Genomic DNA, 21633 nt, shown 5'->3' on the forward strand with positions numbered 1-21633 from the left:
TAAGAAAACTCCCAACCTCCTAACTCCTAAGTTAGGGCATCGAGACCGGGTTTTCCCGAAACCGGGTCATGAAAAAACCCGGGTTTCAAAAATGGAACCCGGGTTTTTCGAGCTTTTCGGGTTAATTATTAAAGGCCAGACCTGATTTAATGGTATTTATAATAAACTAACATACAAATCATTTATTTTGTAACATATTGTATAGGTTTAATTATTTATATTGGTCATAATTAAACAACATATAATATTTTTAAGAAAAAGTTTCGTTTTAGGAGCATTAAAGACTAATTGTCATAAAAATATTTATTAATAATAATTAATAATACATATTTTAAAAAACCTACCAAAACTATTCAATGTAAAAAAGCCAAGTCTCTTCAAAAAATCTATCCTTCGCAAAAAGTTTTCAAATTTCATAGAAGCCAAGTCTTGTTAAACTTATTTTATAGTTTTCAATCAATATTCAGTGATTGACTACAGTTTTGTTTATTATGTGATCACAGGCTTACAAGATAAAATGTGGACAGCTTCAAAGGGTTCTAAAGACTTAGAAATAAGTCTGCTGAAAGTACCGTAGACTTTTGATGATGGGCAAGTCAGCCACTAGGTGACAAAACGTTGAAGCTTGTTGGTGATAAAATACACCCATCAACAAGGTCTTTGGGATATTTGTATTTTTGGAATATCTAAAAACCTGTCAGAAATTTTTGAAGACAGTGTATGGAACAATGATAGCTTATTTTTTAATATTTAATAAAATATTATTAAAAACACTTTTCCGAATTTTATCGTTTATAAAGCAATCACAGGTATCTTATAGTCACAAAAAGTCAATAATAAGTAAACAAATCTTTATTTCCTTTCATAAACTGAAAATTTTATTCGAATGAGATATTTTTATTGCTGATTGTCAAATTAATAGTAATAATTTATACTGATCGATTTTTGGCTGCATACAGTATTTTTACAAAAAAAAAAATATTGTATCCTGCTGCGGTATGACACCCAGTCTTTTTTGCAATTTAAAGTCATTATTTTCAGTCGTCTAACTTACTAAAAACACTTAAAGGTTTTTGTTTGTCGTTATGCTTTTTGTCGTTATTTGTTATATTCACAACATAACAAAAAGCGATAATATGAAGACAATGCAATCAGTAAAAAGGTTCCAGGAGAGCAACCAGCCCCTAGAAACTGACAAAACCATGCCGAGGAGTTTCCATCAAGTATATTTTGAACCCATGTATTGCCGTCTGACAAATGCGGCAGATTGCTTTTTATTGGTTGAGAGACTGATGTTGGTAACACATAATAGGACGAATGGTGGCTTTCTTTAGCCGGCCGTGGATATCATACTAAAACACTGCGGAATTACTAAAACACGTGATTTTGGTGAATCGAGATAAAATATAACAAGCAGAGTTTTTATCAGCATCAGCGCCAGAGACAATTTCTTGTGTGTAACAGCATGCCACCATGGTTAATCTTCCAAATTCATTAAAAGCAACATTCCGCATTTGCCATAATATTATGGTCTGGTCTGATCAATTATATGGTAATCTGACATGAATTTTGTCTATTGTGACTAGAACTAATGACTACAAAAAGCTTTGAGGTGTAGTGTAATGTAAGATTTTTCAGAAATGTAAGATTTTCCAGTTTGTTGGATAACAGAAAAGTTACCTTAAATTGCAAAGAATATTCGGCTTCATACCGTAGCAAGGCAGACCAAAGGCAATTTCAAGTAAAAACTAGGCACAAAAATTTAATTACAGGTATATCATCAATAAGGACCAAATAATTATTAATAACGTGACAATCAGCAATAAAAATGTAAAAGATGAAATAAAGATTTGTTGGCATACGTTTTATATTTAAGGTTATTCTTCCATTTACTGTCTTCAAAAATTCTTGATAGATTTTTATATATACCTATTTCATAAAAAACAAATACATTTAATAATATAATTATGTAATTTGGAGGTGAAGCTTGTTGTAATACTTAATCTTGGGCCGAAAATCTTAATCCCTAGCTTTGATAAGATCCAATATTATGTATAATAGGAGAGGTAAATAGTCGCTTTTCTAAAAGTATGTGACCGCACACTATGGTATTTAAATAGTATTTTACTGAAAAGGAGTTGGCGATCGCTGAAAATCATATTTAAAGTATTTTCGCTTCGTTAATCTTTGAATTTTAAGAAAACCTGAGAAATCCGGGTACCCGGGTTTTCGTTTAAAAAAACCCGAAAAACGTTTGAAAAAAGGGTCCGGGTTTCGATGCCCTACTCCTAAGCCTCGGCGCGACATTTTTAGGTAGCGCGCGCGGCTTCAAAACCGAGCACGTCAAACTGATTATTTTTTAAAGGTATTAAATATTGATTTAAATTTTTTTAATTTTAAACTACTAATTTAAACAATTTAAATATTAAAAAAAACGATTATGAACAATAAAATATTGTTATTAAGAAAAAAATTGTTTCTAAAAATCATAATATTTTCAAGAGAATAAAGGTAAGAAAAAAAATTTTTTAAAAGCATCGAAATAGTCCATTGGTTTATAAATTTTTCATTAGCAAATGGCGGAAAATTTTTTTTTTTAGTTAATAAATGTCCTTCATTGATATGAAAACAATTACTTACGTGATAATAAATGAAACAAATTTTTTTGACAATATTACTTGGATTTCTAATTTTTTTTTCAAGTTAAAAAAATATTATAAACAAAGTATTACATTTTTTTAAATTTTTATGGCGTGATCTTGTTAAGTATGTTTATATCAAGGGCTCCACGAAGTGAAAAATTTTTACGAAAATTATTTAAGAATTTATTTAAAGTACAATGAGGACGGAAGTTCGAAAATATTTCGTTAGTTAACATTTGTCTAATTTGTTGAAAAATTAACTTCAAGTTAAATTTCCAACGGGAGCAAATTCTTTGAAGTGTTCGGAATACACCATAAGTTTTTGAAATTTTTAAATCAATATTTAATACCTTTAAAAAAATAATCAGTGTGACGTGCTCGGTTTTGAAGCCGCGCGCGCTACCTAAAAATGCTGCGCGGAGGCTTAGGAGGGAGTTCCCAACTCCCTACTAAGCCTAAAAATATTATATGTTGTTTAATTATGACCAATATAAATAATTAAACCTATACAATATGTTATAAAATAAATGATTTGTATGTTAGTTTGTTATAAATACCATTAAATCAGGTCTGGCCTCCGGGTTCCATTTTTGAAACCCGGGTTTTTTCATGACCCGGTTTCGGGAAAACCCGGTCTCGATGCCCTAACTTAGGAGTTCGGAGGTTGGGAGTTTTCTTATGGAAATTTCCTCCTCTTTAAGAATCTTTTTTTTAAACTTCTTAAATGTTAATAGTTCCGGAGTTTTTAACAAAAAACGTAATACCTTTTTTTGGCAACCTAATTTGCCTATAACTTTTGCAATTTTTTGTGTGCTAATACACGCTTCCGATACATTTTTCTAGACGTCTTCCCGAATCTAATGAGCTATCGCACGTATTTTTATGACCCTTATCTCTATATTTCGCCATTCTCAACTTATCGCTTAGGCTATACGGCCGCCCGTGGCCGCTCGTGGCCGCTCGTGGCCGCTGGCGGCCAACGATATCAAAATACTTAGATACGACGTACATGCCGTCTAATCAGCAATGTTTTTGCATGCAAAATGTGCATCGAGAAAATATTGTCGTCCTTTTTTGTCTTACAGTAATATCATATACTACTTTCTCTTTCGCTCATTTTACGCTTTAATCGAATCGAAAAAATATTGTCGTCCTTTTTTGTCTTACAGTGATATCATATACTACTTTCTCAATACTTATTATTACAAACGGACGTTTTATTGTTGTTCATTTTGACGGGCTCATTCATGGTTTCAAGGATAACGGTGTTTATACTAACACACTGTATATAAATGTATATCATAATTCATAATATATGAACCTACCTATACATATAATAATTATATTATAAATATACATGTAGTAAAAAGAATAATTTCAATATTACAAACGTCCGTTTGTTATATTGAAATTCACTCCAATTTTATTTATTTGTACATATAAATATTTTGCACGTATCATTACATAATAATATAATATTAAAAAAAAAATTGCATCGCAATCGCGTGCATTTGTGACCTTGACATCGGGCACGCCCACGCCGCCGTCTATTCGGTGTGTATGCATGTTACTATAGCAAATACAAGTTCATTGTAGTTCTGAATAATTATGACAGATGGCGTGCCTGACTTTACGTAATTTAAATCGTAGGCGCAGCGACGCGAAGCGACACAACCTCCCCCTGCAAAGGCGCGCAGCCGTCTGCCGCCCGCGTCCCGCTCCGACCCCTCTCTTCAAAAACAGCTATAAGTTGTCATATCTAATAAAATATTGCATTAAATAAAAATGTAAGAAAACACATTTGTAAATGACATATATACTCATAATTTGAGCCAAAATTTCTGGCAATATATTTTGAAACAACAGAATTAAAACAACATTTGTAGGAAAATTATTGCGTTCAAATTTTTTTTTTTTCTCGTAAACTATACTTCTAAATTAGAATTTTTTAAAGAGGAAATGAAGGTCAATAAATTAGCTATCATTACGTATTTTATATTGAGTACTCTCTTTACATTTGAATGAGCAATAAAGGAAAACTCTGCGGGCAATATGGTATTTTCACGTAATGAAGCCCCTTAAGAGCTGGCGATTACCAGTTCTCCTTCGAAATACAGTCCACCTAAACCCTAAATTAATTATTTGCTTAATAAAGTAAAGACATTTCCGCAAATCGCCAGACACGGCCATATTAAAATCGGCCATCTTATCCCGACCGCACCATTTGGTAACGTCATTCTCATACATAATTTTGGTCCTTCGAACCGGATATCCATAATATTAATTCAACATTATCGTGTCGCTAGCAAATTCCGTATTTCAAGCGCTTCATTTAAACCGCCTAAAGTGTTGCCTTTTATAATTAATAAATTACAATTACCGCATACCTATCGCATTACGCATTACCGCAATTTACTTTAAATATTTCCCGCATCTATTATTTTTCCGCATTATCTTTTCCCGCATTTAAAGTCACAGGATTATATTATACCCCGCACCGCATCGCGTACCTTACTTCCATACAAGTAGGTACTTAATATTTTACCGCCAAATTGCTCGCTGTAATTTGTACGTATTTACAAACCGCATAATATTTGTTTATACTCCCGCAATCTCAAGTATTTAATCTTTTCGCACATTTATATAAATACTTAGGTACTTAAATACTTAGATTTTGTTTCACAAGGTCGTTAATAGAATATTAACATTTAAAAATGTCGAAAGTGTCGAAACAAGACAAACAGTCTATTTTGAATAACAAAGAGTTAGCGATGTTATTAGCTAAGCGTAACGTTTTATTTGAGCGCATTCAAAACATTTACGATCGCTCGAAAACCGCTGAGTCATGCGAAGCTGATAAGGAATTATTTCTCAGTTCTTGCATGACGATAGAGGAAATTAGAACTAATTTTCATAAATTGTTTTTATGAAAATTAGTTCTAATTTCCTCTATCGTTTTATTTAAATCCTGATTCCCAACTAGACTATCAAGCATACATGTCATTTGAAGAACTGTATTGCGTTATTAAACGCGTACAATCACGATTGGAATGTAAGTACGCTAAGCCCAGCGACGCGGCACGCATCGATACAGTACGTATGCAGCCGAGGCTGCCTGCGATCGAGCTCGTGTCATTCGACGGTGATATATGCAATTGGCCGCTTTTTTATGCAAGTTTTAAATCTACTGTGCACGATAATGGCTCTCTGACCGACGCTGACAGATTGTACTATTTATTAGGTAAACTGTCGCCGAAGGCGCGGACCGTGTTCGCAGGAGTTACACCAAATGCTGAGAATTATCAAATAATATTCCAATCGCTTCTTGATAGGTATCAGGATACTCGCATCCTCGCATCTACGTACTTAGATCAAGCTTTAAATCTTAAATTGTCTGGACCCGCGTCAGTTTCTAGTTTCCAATTATTTATGAATAACTTTGTCACGGCAGTAAACTCTTTAAAAAACTTAAAATTAGACGACCTTTCAGATTTCATATTGCTACAACTCGCTTTGAAAAAGTTCGACCGAGACACTATACGTGCGTTCGAAATGACGGAGCGTAATAACAAAATACCTACACTCGATAGTTTCATTTCTTTTATAAGAGATCAGTCTCGAATATTTCTTAATACACAAAATATTTCATATAATATTTCATCTCGTAATATCGGTAAACATAGTTCGAATAAACTACGAGGCGGTAATTCCGCTCCAAATCCGCAGTCGTACGTAACATGTTCAGAATCTATCAATAATAATAATAGTTTACTTAAATGTATGTGCAACAACATTGTGCACGATCACTTTTTTAAATGTCCCGCTTTTAATAACTTGAGTCCGACCGCTCGATTTAAATATGTTAAGGATAATGAAGCTTGTGTTAATTGTTTAAGTTTAAAACATAAGATAAGCAATTGTTCAAGCACATCCAAGTGTCGTGTGTGTAACCAGCGTCACCATACATTACTGCATTTTAATAAAAATTCGCCGCGCAACATAAATAACAATCCAGTTTTTAGCGGTCAAGGTCATCGCGATAACGCTGCACCCGAGTGCACTGCGCCTAGTGATAGAAATTCCCAGCCGGAAGTATCTTTGTGTAGCACATTCGTCGCGCTGCCGGCGCGCACGCACGTGACCGCGCGGCAGACCACAAACAGTACTATACTTCTAGCCACCGCGCAAGCTATTGTTTACGATACGAGTGGATCACCGATAATCGTGCGTTGTTTACTAGATAGCGCGTCGCAAAGTAGTTTTATTACTTCCCATTGTTTCCGACGTCTCGGACTATGGAATAAAATGAAAAATTGTAATTTAATAGTTACAGGAATCGGTGGCTCGGAAAAACCGTGTAAGGGTTCCGTAGATATTAGAATATATTCGCGCCTTAATAATAATATTAATTTTAATGTTTCCTCGCTTATAGTGGATAGTATTACGGACATGTTGCCGAACGCTCATGTGGACGTATCCGCACTTACTCATCTCGAGAAATTGCCTCTCGCAGATTTAGATTTTGCGCTTCCGGGTAATATCGATATTTTGATCGGAGCTGCAGTATTCCCGCACTTACTGCTACCTAACATAGTACGCAGTGAGCAAGATAATTTACCTCCCGCTATTGAGACGGTTTTCGGTTATGTGATTATGGGCGCCGTGCCTACGTCACATAGTTCTCGTTATACTACGTCTTGCTGTTCTGTTCTTCAAGAAAATAACATTAATTCTCTCGTAAAGCGATTTTGGAAGCTTGAAGAGATTTCCGCGCCGCCCTCGATGAGTCATAAGGACCTCGAGTGTGAAGAACATTTCCGCGCTACTACTGTTCGCGATAACAGTGGTAGGTATATAGTCGCGTTACCATTTTGTGGTGACCCTTATTCGCTAGGCGATTCGTACGCCGTCGCTCTCAGACGTTTTCATTGTTTAGAACGAAAACTGAATTCGTCACCTAACTTACGCCGCGCTTATAATGACGTTATTCGTGACTACATCGATAAATATTTTTTGAGCCCAGTTGTGAGTGATAACGCTGACTGCGTTCCCGCATATTATATTCCGCATCACGGTGTAGTTCGCGAAGATAAAATTTCCACTAAACTCCGCGTAGTTTTAGACGCTAGCTGTCGGACTACATCGGGCCAGTCTATCAATGATATTTTGCATACTGGGCCGAATCTACAGGGTGATTTATTTAACATAATAATAAATTTTCGTCTTTTCAAAATTGCTTTGTCAGCTGATTGTCGACAAATGTTTCTTAATATAGGCGTTCACGAATCTGACCGTAGATTCCAGCGTATATTTTACCGCTTTAGTAATGATGAACCTATAACGGTTTACCAATTTAACCGCGTTTGTTTCGGACTTAGGTCCAGTCCATATCACGCCTTACGAGTTGTGCGTCAACTGATTGCTGATGAAGGCGATGATTTTCCCGCTGCTGCGTTAGCAGCTTCTAAGTCTTTATTTATGGACGATATCGTTTGTAGCGTTATAGACACTCCGCGCGCAATTTCGCTTTGTGAAGAGCTTATTCAGCTTTTCAAGCGAGGCCAATTTGATCTTGTCAAATGGACGAGTAATTCAAAGGAGGTTCTCGCACACTTATCTGATTCTCATAAGGCTTCACCGGACATTGAGTTCGATAAGTCCATTCCGCATAAGGTCCTTGGCTTGCGCTGGGACAGATCGCAAGATAGTTTTCGCTTTGACGTCGCACTGCCTGATGCGAAGTGTACCAAACGCATAATGCTGTCCACAATAGCTCGACTTTGGGACATAATGAGTTTTGTGGCTCCCACCATTTTGTACGCCAAGCTCTTGATAAAAGAGCTTTGGTTGGCAAAGTGTGAGTGGGATGACGCACCTCCTAAACATATAGTCGCAGCCTGGAAGCAGTTTTGCAGCGAGCTTCCCAAGCTCAATCAAATTATTATACCGCGTCACTTAGGATTAGTGGATGGATGCAGTGTTAATTTAATAGGTTTCGCTGACGCTAGCGAAAGCGCTTACGGCGGAGTAGTGTATATGCAAGTCCGCAATGGCTGTAACTATTCTGTGCAATTAGTTTGTGCCAAGTCTAAAGTCTCGCCAGTCAAAACCATTTCGATTGCAAGACTTGAATTGTGTGCAGCCCTTCTGCTGTCACAATTGCTTCGCAAGGTCAAGGACACAGTTTCGGCCCACTACCCCATTAATAATATTTTCGCTTTCACTGACTCCAAGATAGTACTTGCTTGGATTTATTCTTCTCCGCATCGCTGGCAGACTTTTGTCGCCAATCGCATTACCAAACTTATAGAGTTTGTTTCCCCCACTTGTTTTAATCACGTCCCGGGTATTGAAAACCCCGCTGACTGCCTGTCTCGTGGAATCCCTCCAATGGCCCTTCTCGATCATCCCTTATGGAAACGTGGTCCACCCTGGATTAGCCATGATCCGGCAGAGTGGCCCATTGAACCCTATAGAGAGAATACAGAAGTTGAGGACGTACCCGAGCAAAAAATTGTCTCTCATCCCGTGGTCGTTGATGTTGCGCATTCCCCGTTTTATACACTCGCACAGCGCATATCATCTTGGTCTAAGTTGTTACGCGTCATCGTTTATGTCTGCAGGTTTCTTAGGAAACTACCTAAAGGAACTTTTGTTTCAATATCCGATCTGGAATACGCAGAACGCAAATTATTATTATCCGTACAGGCTGTTCATTTTAATAATGATATTCAAAGTTTAAAAAATAACTTACATGTTTCCCCCGCTCTTCTTAAACTTAAACCGTTTCTCGATGAGAACGGTATAATACGCGTCGGTGGTCGTTTGTCAAATTCAGACGAGCCTTATAACTATAAGCATCCGTGCATTCTTCCGCGTCATGATCATGTAGTCGATCTTCTTGTAGAATTTTATCACAAAAGGCATCTTCATGCCGGTCCAGAGCTACTTATGTCCTTACTCAGGCAAAAGTACTGGATTTTAGCTGCTCGGCGAACCATTCGCCAGATAAAACATAAATGTAACACGTGTTTTAGATTTCGTCCGCGTCCAACTTATCCTCTTATGGCAGACCTTCCTAGCCAACGCGTGAACCAGGTAGATAAGGCGTTCACATTTACCGGTTGCGATTATGCTGGACCTCTACAGTACACTCCGATACGTGGTCGAGGTGTTAAAGGTCGTAAGGCTTGGTTATGCATATTCACATGCCTAACAACGCGCGCTACGCATATTGAGATTGCGACGGATTTGAGCACGGTGTCTTTTCTAGCCGCACTAAAACGTTTTCTTTCGCGCCGCGGCCCTATACAGTGCTTGTACTCTGATAACGGCACTTGTTTCGTGGGCGCTAATTCGTACTTACGCGATTTATATAAATTTCTAAATGAAGAATACCGCACACGTCTTCAAGACGAACTTTTGACCAATCACATTGATTGGAAATTTATTCCGCCTGCCTCTCCACATTTCAGGGGATGCTGGGAGAGCATGGTTAAGGTAATAAAAACGCACCTCTTTAAGGTTATAGGTCAACAAATTCTTTCTTACGAGGAACTTTTAACTGTCCTCGCTCAAGTCGAGGCATTGATAAACTCGCGTCCGCTTACTACGTTGAGCAGCGATCCCGCTGAGCCTTCTGCTTTAACTCCTGCGCACTTCCTAAACACAGTGCCATTGTCGTCACTACCCGCTCCTGAAGCACATTCATCTAACATGCTTCAAAGACATACACTGCTCGACAAGCTCGTGCAGTCATTTTGGCGGCGCTGGCGTTTAGAGTACTTACATAAGCTGCAGACTAGATAATAATAATAATAATAATAATAATAATAACGTTTATTTAACATAAGACATCACATTACACTACCATAAGACAAAACACATTACAATACATAAAGAAAAATAAAAGAAAAATAATTACAAAAATAATAGCATAATAATATCATGAAGAACGGTACAAGTAGTGCATTGTCATGTCTACGGCCAAAAAGGACACCACTCAGGCGTATCACCGTGACGTACACCACAGTGCCTGGTATTATGTGGTTCCTAGTAAATCGTCATCTGAAAACAGGGACGGATAAGCACTCAGCAATACATTGTAACATACATTACATACAAAATATTATTTTATATATAAATATAATATATGGAATTCTATAAAATTATAAGATACAATAATTAATATGAAAATATAATATAAAATAAGTACTATAATATTATGAGTTGTGCGTCTGACTCAGCGCTATGGCATGGTTATGCGGCGGACCCGTCCACCCGGCGCCCTCGCCCTTCGTAAAACCCGTGCTCTCACCATAACGCAAACGGCTGTCCCATGAGGTAGGAGCGCCGCGCGCGCAGGAATATCGGCCACCGCTATACACCACCGTAGCAATGAGCGATATACATACTTACGTAATACATAAACAGTAATAATATAATATGGTAATGACTTATGGTACAACGGGATATACTACTTGTATAGTATGTTATCATCGCAGTGCAGGAATCAGGTAAGTTGTGAGTTTGTTTTAATTTTTAAAGGTATTTAAAATATTATGTGTACTTGATATACTATAATGTTATAATTCATACATAAATTTCATAGAAAATTGGATAAATAATAACTAGATTTTTCAAAATAAATCCTTTCAGTGTGTAGACAAATTAATAGATAATATATAATTTGCAGGGAGTATGGATATTGTAGGTACGTCTACAACGCTTGTAAACACAGTGCCTTTCTATTTTTTACCTAACAACCCGAGGCATGGGGGATCGGGCTTGAAGGATAGTGTTTGACCTTGCAGCGACTCTGGAACATCCGTTAACCGCCTTGCCGCCGCCGCGCCTCTTATAACTTTATCGGTAAGTACAGCTAAGATAACGACCAGACAATAATAATAGGTAATTTCATCATAACATTATAAGTTCATAAAATTTTATTAATAATAATAATTGCATAAAAGCAATTGTAAATAAATAATAATAATGTAATAATGTAAATGAATGTAAATAATAATAATGTATTATAATAAGCATTTTATAGTCAATAATTATCTTTATAATTTATAGTTAAATTACTGCAAGTTGTTCAGTTAGCAGATAGGATTTGAGTCTTAATTTGAAATTATTTATTGTTTGCAGAGTTCGAATTTCCGGCGGCAGAAGATTGTTCCAGACTTTGCTTGCGAGGTATCTGAAGCTGCCTTGGAACTTGGAAGTGTGGTGAAGCGGAGTGATCATCAGATAGTTAGATCCCCTGGTGGTCATCGTCAGGTGTTTATCGCATGCCCACTGTAATTTATCATAAAGATAGACCGGTGTTTTTAATTTGATTACTCCAAATAGGAGGGTGGCAAAATGCAATTGTCTCCGACCGTCCATTTTGAGCCATCGTAGTTTATTTATATAAGGAGTTACGTGAGCACGCGGGGGGATGTCGCAACAATACCTACTACACGCATTCTGCACTTTTTGAATAAGCGTTTTCGATCGTGCGAGTAAGCAAGGGCCTATCACCACGTCTGCGTAGTTCAGGTTAGATAATACTAAGGACTCGCAGAGGGTTCGACGCAACGGTTCCGCTATAAAGTTTCTAACCCTGTATAATAACTTCAACCGGTAAAAGCAACGACTCACCGTTCTGACCACGTGCTTCTCGAATCTAAGCCCTTCATCCATAATCAACCCCAAGTTTCGCGCTTCAGTAACTCTTGCAATAGGGTCATTACGAATACGTACTAACGGTTGCGTGTGAGCAACTTTTTGTATTTGGTGTTTCGTGCCTAGTATCATATACTGTGATTTATTGGGATTGAGTACTAAAGCGTTTGTATCTGCCCACTTCGCTATACGAGTAAGGTCCTCGTTTAAATTTTTTTATTGCCACATCAATATCACTTGGCCTAAAAGTTATATATATTTGTATATCATCACAATATAAATGGAACTTACTATGCTTGATATACCGGGTGATGTCTGAGCAATAGATCGAGAATAGACGAGGGCCCAACACAGTTCCCTGTGGCACTCCTCTGTCTACCTCAGATGGTTCAGAGTGTGTTATTGTGCCTTTGTCATCTCTAACCTCTACTATTTGAGACCGGTTGTTAAAAAAATCTCCGAACCAAGCTATAGCGTCATCATCAAAACCATAGTATTTTAGTTTAGCCAACAACAGGGAAGTACTGATAGTGTCAAACGCACGCGAGAGATCTAGTAGTACTAATATGGTAACGTTTCCTTCGTCTTGTGCCGAGATAATGTTATCCACGACATCAATTAGCGCTGTTGTTGTACTATGTTTACTACGGAAACCCGATTGAACTGAAGGCAATATATTAATTTCGTCTAAGAATCTGCTCATCTGGTCATTAACTACCTTTTCTAAAATTTTAGACGTACATGCTAATAGGCTGATGGGTCTCAGATCTTTTAGTTCCGTTACGTTTTCTTTTTTGGGCAATGGTTTTACTATTGCTAAGCGCCATGAGTCAGGGAAGGAAGCAGTTACAAGTGAAATGTTAATTATTTTAGTAATGACACTTAGGCATGCTGGGAAACTACTAACAATGGACAACATTTCATGGGTGATGCCGTCAGCGCCTGCCGCGTTTGACTTGCATTTTTTTATATATTTTAGGACAACGCTTTCACTGACCGTGACAAAACTAAACTTACTTGGACCATACAAGTTATTATTAAAGTAGTCGAGCGCTGACTGGGGTACAGTACCACTACCGGGAATGTCCAAAAAGAATTTATTTATAAGATTGGCATCAGAAAGATAATTAGGTAAAACCAATTCAGTTTTAGGTTTTTGTGCCCCTATTGTTTCCTTCAAATGCTTCCACATAAGCCGTGGAGAATTGATGTTGTCATTAATGTATGAGTTATAATAGGCCACTTTTTCCCTGTTAAGTGCACTAGCTACTTCCCGCTTGAGGTTTTTATAAAAATTGACATGCGTTTCGTTTTTAGTAGCTCGTGCACGTTTGTGTGCCTTATCTCGACATCTCATCATTTGTTTTATATTGTGAGTGATCCATGGGTGCTGACGATCCTTTATAAAAATATTTCTCTCCGGGGCTAACAAATCGAATACCCATAAGACGCTATTATTGAAGGTACGTACCATGTCATGAACGTTAGGTAGCTGTTCGATATAGTGCCAGTCTACCGTGTTCATAACGTACTCGAGATCATCACTAGTAATATCCTTGAGAGGTCTGTAAGCTATTTTCCTAGCTACAGTCTTTTGTTTTGGTACTTGTATACTGAATGTTATGAACGCATGAGCACTGAGATCGGGTATATGATCGACCACGACTCGATCCACATCTTCATTAGTGCAGACAAGGTCGAGAAGGGTTTCTGAGCTCCCGGTGTAGTGTGTAGGTTCGGTTATGCACTGGTGCAATCTATGTGTTGAAAGAAAAACTTCTAGAATTCTAAAATGTGCCGTAGTGCTGTTTAAATAATTAATATTAAAATCACCGACGAGGTACAAGCTATCGCGGCCTGGTAAGCTAGCAATCGTATCAGTTAAAGCGTCCAAGAATATATTCACTGAAAGCCACGGGGGCCGGTATGCTGTACCAATCAGATGAAGCTTGCCATTGGCTTTTAAAGACAGCCACATCTGTTCGACATTAGGTGTTACTGAAATGTGATTAATAGTCCGCACATTAAGTCCCTGCCTAACGTAAAAACCCACGCCACCACCGCGGGAGCGTACGGTCTCGGGCCTAGGTACATGCATCAGGCGATAGCCCGGCAGCCGTGGTGCGCGCCCCGCCTCACCCGGTCTTAGCCAAGTCTCATTTATTGCTATAAGGTCGCAGTTATGTCGGTCAGCAGCTATTACAAATTCCTCGTGCCTTGAGCCCAAAGAACCTGGGTTTATAAAACCAACTTTAAGTTTTTTGGGATTAATCATTTTTGATTATAATTGCAATAGCCGAATTTTAAGTCAAAATGCGAACATAAATTATTAATAAATTGAGAAATAAAATGATAACCCCAAGTCAGTGTGATATTAATATAAAAAATTACAAGACAATACCTCAGTACATAATATAATAAACTTAAGTATAGTATTAGTGCAATATTTAAGATAAACTTATATAAATATAGTATATTCAATATTATGATATTATGATAATAAAGAGAAATAAATGATGTATGGATTATATTTGATAGGGCTTTAAAAAATGTATATGCCTTGCGTTTAACGTCCCTACACCTCAAAGATGACACTACTGTATGGTGATAGTTAATGTGGTACAACTCAGATTTTAACAATACACTACCGCACCGCCCTCCATGATTAGGTATCATTCTAAACTTAATACACCCATATAGCACACAGTATAATAAAATGTTTTTAATATTAAAGTGTAAACAACCAGCACATAAAACATTTATCAATAAAAACCTACAAGGTACCAGAGAAATCAGTGCAACAGCAAAATTTACAAATAAGTTAGTACATACGGAGCTTAACCTAAAGTTAGTACCATTTAATATACAGCCCAATATGGCTAACAATATATTGTATCTTAATATTATTACTCGGCCTGACCAACGACTCCAATGCCAAAAATTCGTTCTACATCTTGGTCGGTCCTAATTCTTAACATCTGGGAGCCTGGCTCACGACGCGCGAAAATGAACCCCCCGCGGGTCCATAAGTACCGCCAATTTTGACGACGTGCCTCCTCGCGGGCTTTATAGAACAGAGCGCGGTTAATTTTTGTTAGGTGCTCATTGATGTAGATGCGCCGCGGCGGGCCGTCTGTGATGCCTACAGTATCAACACCGCGCCGCTCGTCTCGGGCAGGCCCGCTATTTGTATATCATTGAGCAGGTTTTCCTGCTCCCGGTCATTTAGTTCGGATTTTAGTTGCGCGATAAGCTCAGTGACCGCCGGGTCCTGCGCGCGGGCAGTCGCGTGCGCGTTGAGCTTTTCTTCGACCGCCGTCACACGTAGCTCGACAGTATCCATGCGCTTATTGACCTCGCCGATGACTGAGTTCAACTTCACGACCTCTTCTCTCAGGGACTTCATTTCCGTGCAGACAGTGGTGATAGCTTCCCTGAGTAAACGCATCTCTTCCGTCAGTGAGCTCGGGGATGACGTCGCGCTCGCGTCCATGAAAGTGACGCCCGGTGAACCTGGACTTTTGTATGCCGCGTTCGTTGTTTTGAGTGCAGCTGGTGGTGTAGTGCAAGTGTGACAAAGCCAGTTCTGGCACTTGGGATCATAGCCTTTGGCGCAATCTGGATGGAATATGCGACCACATTTGGTGCACTTGGCATTGTCGGAGAAGCTCACGAACTTAGCACACAAGGGACACTTGTAATTAGGCATTATTTCTTACAGTCTCCTTAGGTCTCCCGAAAACAAATTAATGCTTTATAGCAACGTACGTTACGCAGATAAATTACAGTGGGTACACTTGAACAGCTGACTGTCACTTGGTACACTTGAACAGCTGACTGTCACTTGGTATTTTTGAACACTGTTTATAGATTAATGAGCACTTTGTTTTGGAAACTTTAGTACACTGAATGTTCACTATTACTATTATATTTAATATATATTTATTTCCTCACTTTTTCTCTTGTTTTTCTATATTTTATCTAAAATTTTTAAGGAGCTAAGTGCTTTCCGTTAAACGTCCAGATATAAGTGGAGTAGTCCTGCTTCGCCTATACGGGAAGGAACGTTAGTTATTATCATTAATGACAATTCACCACCGCTTTCGTGGCCACTAGGTGTCATCGAAAAGTTACATACCGCTAAAGATGGTACAACTCGCGTTGTGACTGTTAAGACCGCGAAGGGAAGCTACGTGCGCCCTGTTGTACGTCTCTGTCCATTACCTACCCAGTGAGATCTAGTTGTAACCTAGATCTCCTTCCTTTAGTTTATAGGTTAATATAAGTAGGATATAATTCAGTAAATTGACGGTAATGCGATAGTTTACTTACTTAAGAAATATACTACTATTTTTCAGTCTTTTTTAAAGGTAACCCTTTAAGGCCGGGGGAATGTTAGCGCCATCTGTATTCCGCTATTATGTCTTATACATTTTAATTCAAATTGAGCGATATCCCCATCCTTTTCCACTGACGCCGTATGCACGCTACTGATTGGTCAAGACAAGTGGCGTGACCTGCAAAGCTCCTGCGCTGACGAATCAACCCCCGAGGAGAATGCATTATGCATTGTCTCTTGAAAATCGTCGCTAGCCGCGTCCGCTCGCTCCTCGGGCGATATATCCGCAAATAATTTTAATCCTGTGCTTTTATCCGCATGGAGCGCGCTCGCTAATAACTATAAACTATAGATGAGTGAAAGTGATTTGTGAAGTGCAGTAAAACCACATCCGAAGACAATTGAAGAAGAGACGAGGTCGGCGTCATCAACTCTCAGGTAGCGTGCTTTCTCCTTTTCCTTCTTCCAGCAATATCGCTCATATTAAGAGCTGGCGATTACCAGTTCTCCTTCGAAATACAGTCCACCTAAACCCAAAATTAATTATTTGCTTAATAAAGTAAAGACATTTCCGCAAATCGCCAGACACGGCCATATTAAAATCGGCCATCTTATCCCGACCGCACCATTTGGTAACGTCATTCTCATACAGTAACATAGAACTAATCATACTTATTAGTTATTATGTTTTTGTTTATAGTTTTTAATACGTTAGAATATTATGTTTAATAATATTATCACTCGGTATAATAATAAAGAATCTATCTTATCTTATAGAACTCCTTCTGCATTTCTAATATATGTGACAAGTTGACAACAGAAGGCGCTCTAAAATTGAGGAGTTCAAGTGTACCGGCGTGTTGGCCTATATTCCATCCAGAAAATATGTCAATGCAATCAACATTTCAATTCTAATATATGAAAACAGAAGGCGTTTTATTTTTTACTTAAATATATTTTATGTATAATATTATAAAAAAATATATCGATGCAATGAACATTTTACTTCTAATATGATTCAACAGATGGCGTTTTATTTTTTACTTCATTGTAACATAGAACTAATCATACTTATTAGTTTGATTAGTAAAGCGCGATGTCAACAAAATTGGTGTCAAAAGCTTTTATAAAAAACCCTGGTACCCCTTAAATCAATAAAGCTGTGCAGTGTGCACAAAATAAGTATTTAATTTTTTTATATTAAACTTTATATTTTATGCCAAATTTTAAAGCTTATTTAGCCCCCCAATTACACAACTTTACCCATAAACTATTTATCATTGATAGGTTTAAGGTTACGTCACTGCACAGATAAAGTACTGAGTTATTTAATACCGTAGAATAGATATAACAATCGAAAAAAATCGAAACTTAAATGTAAGATGATACCACCTCTTATGGAAAGACTTTTGAGCAAGCGTCAGCGCGATGTAGAAGACGCACGGCGCCATCTATTATGAATTTTTGGATTTTGGAATTTGAACAAATTTACGCATTTTCACCCCCTTAAAAATCTTTTTTCCAGTAAAAAAGTAGCCTATGTCCTTTCTCAGGCTTTAGACTATCTGTATACAAAATTTCATTACAATCGGTTCGGTAGTTTTGGCGTTTGGCGTGAAAGCGAGACTGACAGACAGACAGAGATACTTTCGCATTTATAATATTAGTATAGATTATGTGCACACTGCACAGCTGTTTTTGGGTATTTTGATTAATTAAGGGCCGCGCTACACCGGAATGGCAGTGGCGAGGCAAGCACTTTCAGCGCTGCCAATCCGGTGTAGCGCGGCCCTAAGAGGGGTACCACTTACCAGGGTTTTAAAAAGTTTTTAAATTTGACACAAATTTTGTTAACACCGCGCGCTATAAACTAAAGTCCACGCGGACGAAGTCGCGGGCAACAGCTAGTTCACTATAAATGAATAAGGAATCCCATCAATGCCAGGAGCAGAATCCTTTAAAGAGCCCAAAACCAATCTAAACTCCTCCATTGAAAACGGAGCATCCAAATCATGACTGCAATTTTGAGGGGTAGATATAAAACTTTGACATTCCTCCAAAGAGGGTACTGATGGAGGCGCTAATCTGCTAGAAAATTCGTTTATCCTAGATGGATCGTTGGACTGACGGTTATCGCTTTCTAGAGAACCACGAAATTTTTTAACATTTTTCCAAACATCTGAAGACCGAGACATGGGTGAAAGACTCGAACAGAATTGCCGCCACCCATTTTTCTTTTTCTCCGATAATAAAAATCTTACTTTAGCAGCAATTCTTTTATAATTTAAAAAGTTTTCTAGTGTCATCGCCCTACAATACAATTTTTCAGCGTCTTTACGACGCTTTACAGCACTGGTGCATTCGGCATCCCACCACAGAGGGGAGATTTTTTGATTGCCTGTTTGTTTTATAGGAATTGCCCTATCCGCAGCCATCAAGAGCACATTTTTAAAATTGCTATAAAAGGAAAGGATGTTATTAGAGTTGACAGGAGGTATGTGACAAACTTCAGAGTCTGTTATGTCTGCAAATTCAGACCAATTGGCAGAACTAATTTTATATTTGAGCCGGGGAGAATTTGTGGGTATTGACGGTCTAGTCTGTCTGTAAGTTATTTTTGTTATGATAGGGAAATGGTCACTACCAAAAGAATCAGAAAGGACTGCCCAGGAACATGAAGAGGAAAGGGAAGGGGAGCACAATGACAGGTCTACAACACTCCTCGGGTTCTATAAAGGAGAGACTCAACGAGTAGCAGAGCCATCATTTAGGACAACCAGGTTATTAACATCAATAAGATCGATGAGGGAAGAGGAATTTGAATCGTCAAGGTGTGTGGTGGGAACCCCAAGATGTGTGGTGAGTATTAAAATCACCTAATACAAGCAAAGGGGATGGACAGGAGGAAATAATGGAGGATATTTCAGAGAATATAAAAGGATTTGGATGTGGGACATACACAGACAAAAAAATAGTATTTAAAACATGGACAGCTACAATATTAAAATTACTACTATTTACAGGAAGATTATGTACAGAATATGTACATTGGCTGGAGACCAAAATGGCTACTCCAGCTCTGCCATCAGACCTGTCGTCCCGGAAACAGGCATAGACCGGCACCCGAAAACGAGAACCAGGCACCAACCAAGTCTCCTGGACGGCAAGAATTGATGGCTTGTACGTATTTATAAGATATAGGATATCGGATTTTTTATTTCTGATGCTAGGGCTGTTCCACTGTATCACAGTGTGAGCCATTATTGGTTAACAGTTTTGATAGTGAGGTCAGGTTCTCCAGAGTTTTGTACGGTAGTGAGTCGCTAGACCTTGAAATCAGGTCCAAAATGTCGTCATTTCTGGACAGGGTAAGGTTGGTGGATGAGGAAGAAATTTCAGGATCTGAAGGAAAAGCGCAACCATTAGGAGACTGGGAAGTTGGTTCTTGGATTATGTTACAATGTGCCTGGTGATCGTAACCAGGGGACATTGGGGGAATAGGGTGACGAGGAATATAAACCGTCTTTCCGTAAGATGTGGTGGTGGGTGACTTGGTTTGTCTGTCTGTTTGTCTAGTAAGGTTCACAGAAGCTGAATGAGATATCCTGACAGAATCAGCAAAAGAACGTCTCACCTGGGGAAAACGAGCCAACGCTTCCTGGTAAGAGATATTTTCCTGACTCATGACCAATTTAATCTCCTTTTGCCTTGTATATTCAGGACAGGAGGTGTCATTGGCTGCGTGCGGACCACTACAGTACAAAAAAAATAAGGCTGTTGCAGTACATGTTGCTCCTTCATGCTTCTGTGAACATTTGTAACAACGGGGAAGGGACCTGCATTGTCCTTTGACATGGCCAAAACGGCAACAATTGTTGCATTGGATGGTAGGTAATTGGTAAGTTTCAAAGGGGAGGGAGTTGTAATAACAAAACACACGAGAATGAAGTTTTTGGCCGGTGAAAGTAATAACTAACGGATTGGGTGGGGATCCAGGTGGGGGAGTTTTATTCATTCAAGGTCTTGCGACTAAACCTACGTGCTTTAACGACTTTACCAAAACCTGATGGCACCTGCAAGTTTTCTACCAACTCTTCCATCGACCAATCAACAGGGACATTACGGATAATGCCCATGCGGGATACACTGAATGCTGGTATTGATATAATATATCCAGCACTTGCAACAGCAGGTTGATCAATGAAAGAATTGGCATGATCGTATGACTGAAATTCGATCGAAACGCGATTGCGACCAATTCTTTTAATTCTGTCAATTTTAATGTTGTTTATGTTATTTTTTAAAAGAAAATGACCAAATTGGATTGGATTCAGAAATCCAGTATCGGTTTCAGGCTTTGACACGTAAACAATGTACGGCGCAGCATCATCAGAACCATATACCTTTTTGTCGGCAAATTCGGGGTTCACATAGTGTAACTGTATTGATGGAACTGAATGTGTGTTACTAGTCGCCTTTTTAGGCTGTGGTTCCGGAATGTCCTGGCTTGCTCTTTTTCTATTACTTGTACCACCACCGGGGTCAGGGGGATCAGTGTCAAGCTCCATTATGCCGGTAAAACAAACACTTAGTTAACCTAAAAACAAAAACTAACTAAAACTATATACTTACGACTAATCAACCACAAAATATAACACACAACACGAAGTAAAAATAAGATATTTCAACAAATAATGTAAATACACACAAAAATGTAAGAAAACAGTATTAAAATCGAAAATAATGAAAAGACGCTTGTTGACAGCACTCAACCAAAGAGCAAAGTCTTCTTCTTCTTCTTTTTTTTTTCATATAATGGCACTTCGGCTATAACCATGGCCAGTGTCGAGTATAATATTATGGCGGGAAAACAATATTCTTTAATACAATTTTTTATATATTATCGTCAGGTCAGTCAGGTCCAAAGTCTAGTCAAAGTCTAAGTATAAAGTCAATACAGTCAAGAAGTCAAGTCGGTCGATT

General features: G+C 38.2%; 2 protein-coding genes and 1 long non-coding RNA gene across 3 annotated transcripts; 2 read left to right on the plus strand and 1 right to left on the minus strand.

Moving 5' to 3' along the window:
- Positions 1-7407: 7407 nt before the first annotated feature.
- LOC121737513 lies at positions 7408-9724 on the plus strand. Its single transcript, XM_042129181.1, has 2 exons — positions 7408-9140; positions 9680-9724. The coding sequence occupies exons 1-2, from the start codon at positions 7425-7427 to the stop codon at positions 9722-9724; spliced, it is 1761 nt and encodes a 586-aa protein (XP_041985115.1). The 5' UTR covers positions 7408-7424.
- Positions 9725-11039: 1315 nt separating this feature from the next.
- On the plus strand, positions 11040-11956 carry LOC121739597. Its single transcript, XR_006037474.1, has 3 exons — positions 11040-11158; positions 11338-11513; positions 11793-11956. It is a non-coding gene; the product is annotated as an uncharacterized LOC121739597 (long non-coding RNA).
- A 3399-nt stretch (positions 11957-15355) lies between these two features.
- LOC121737529 lies at positions 15356-16020 on the minus strand. The gene has a single exon (XM_042129184.1). The coding sequence runs from the start codon at positions 16018-16020 to the stop codon at positions 15454-15456; it is 567 nt and encodes a 188-aa protein (XP_041985118.1). The 3' UTR covers positions 15356-15453.
- Positions 16021-21633: the final 5613 nt, after the last annotated feature.

This window comes from Aricia agestis, chromosome 2, assembly GCF_905147365.1.
Source record: "Aricia agestis chromosome 2, ilAriAges1.1, whole genome shotgun sequence".
Classification (NCBI taxonomy): domain Eukaryota; kingdom Metazoa; phylum Arthropoda; class Insecta; order Lepidoptera; family Lycaenidae; genus Aricia; species Aricia agestis.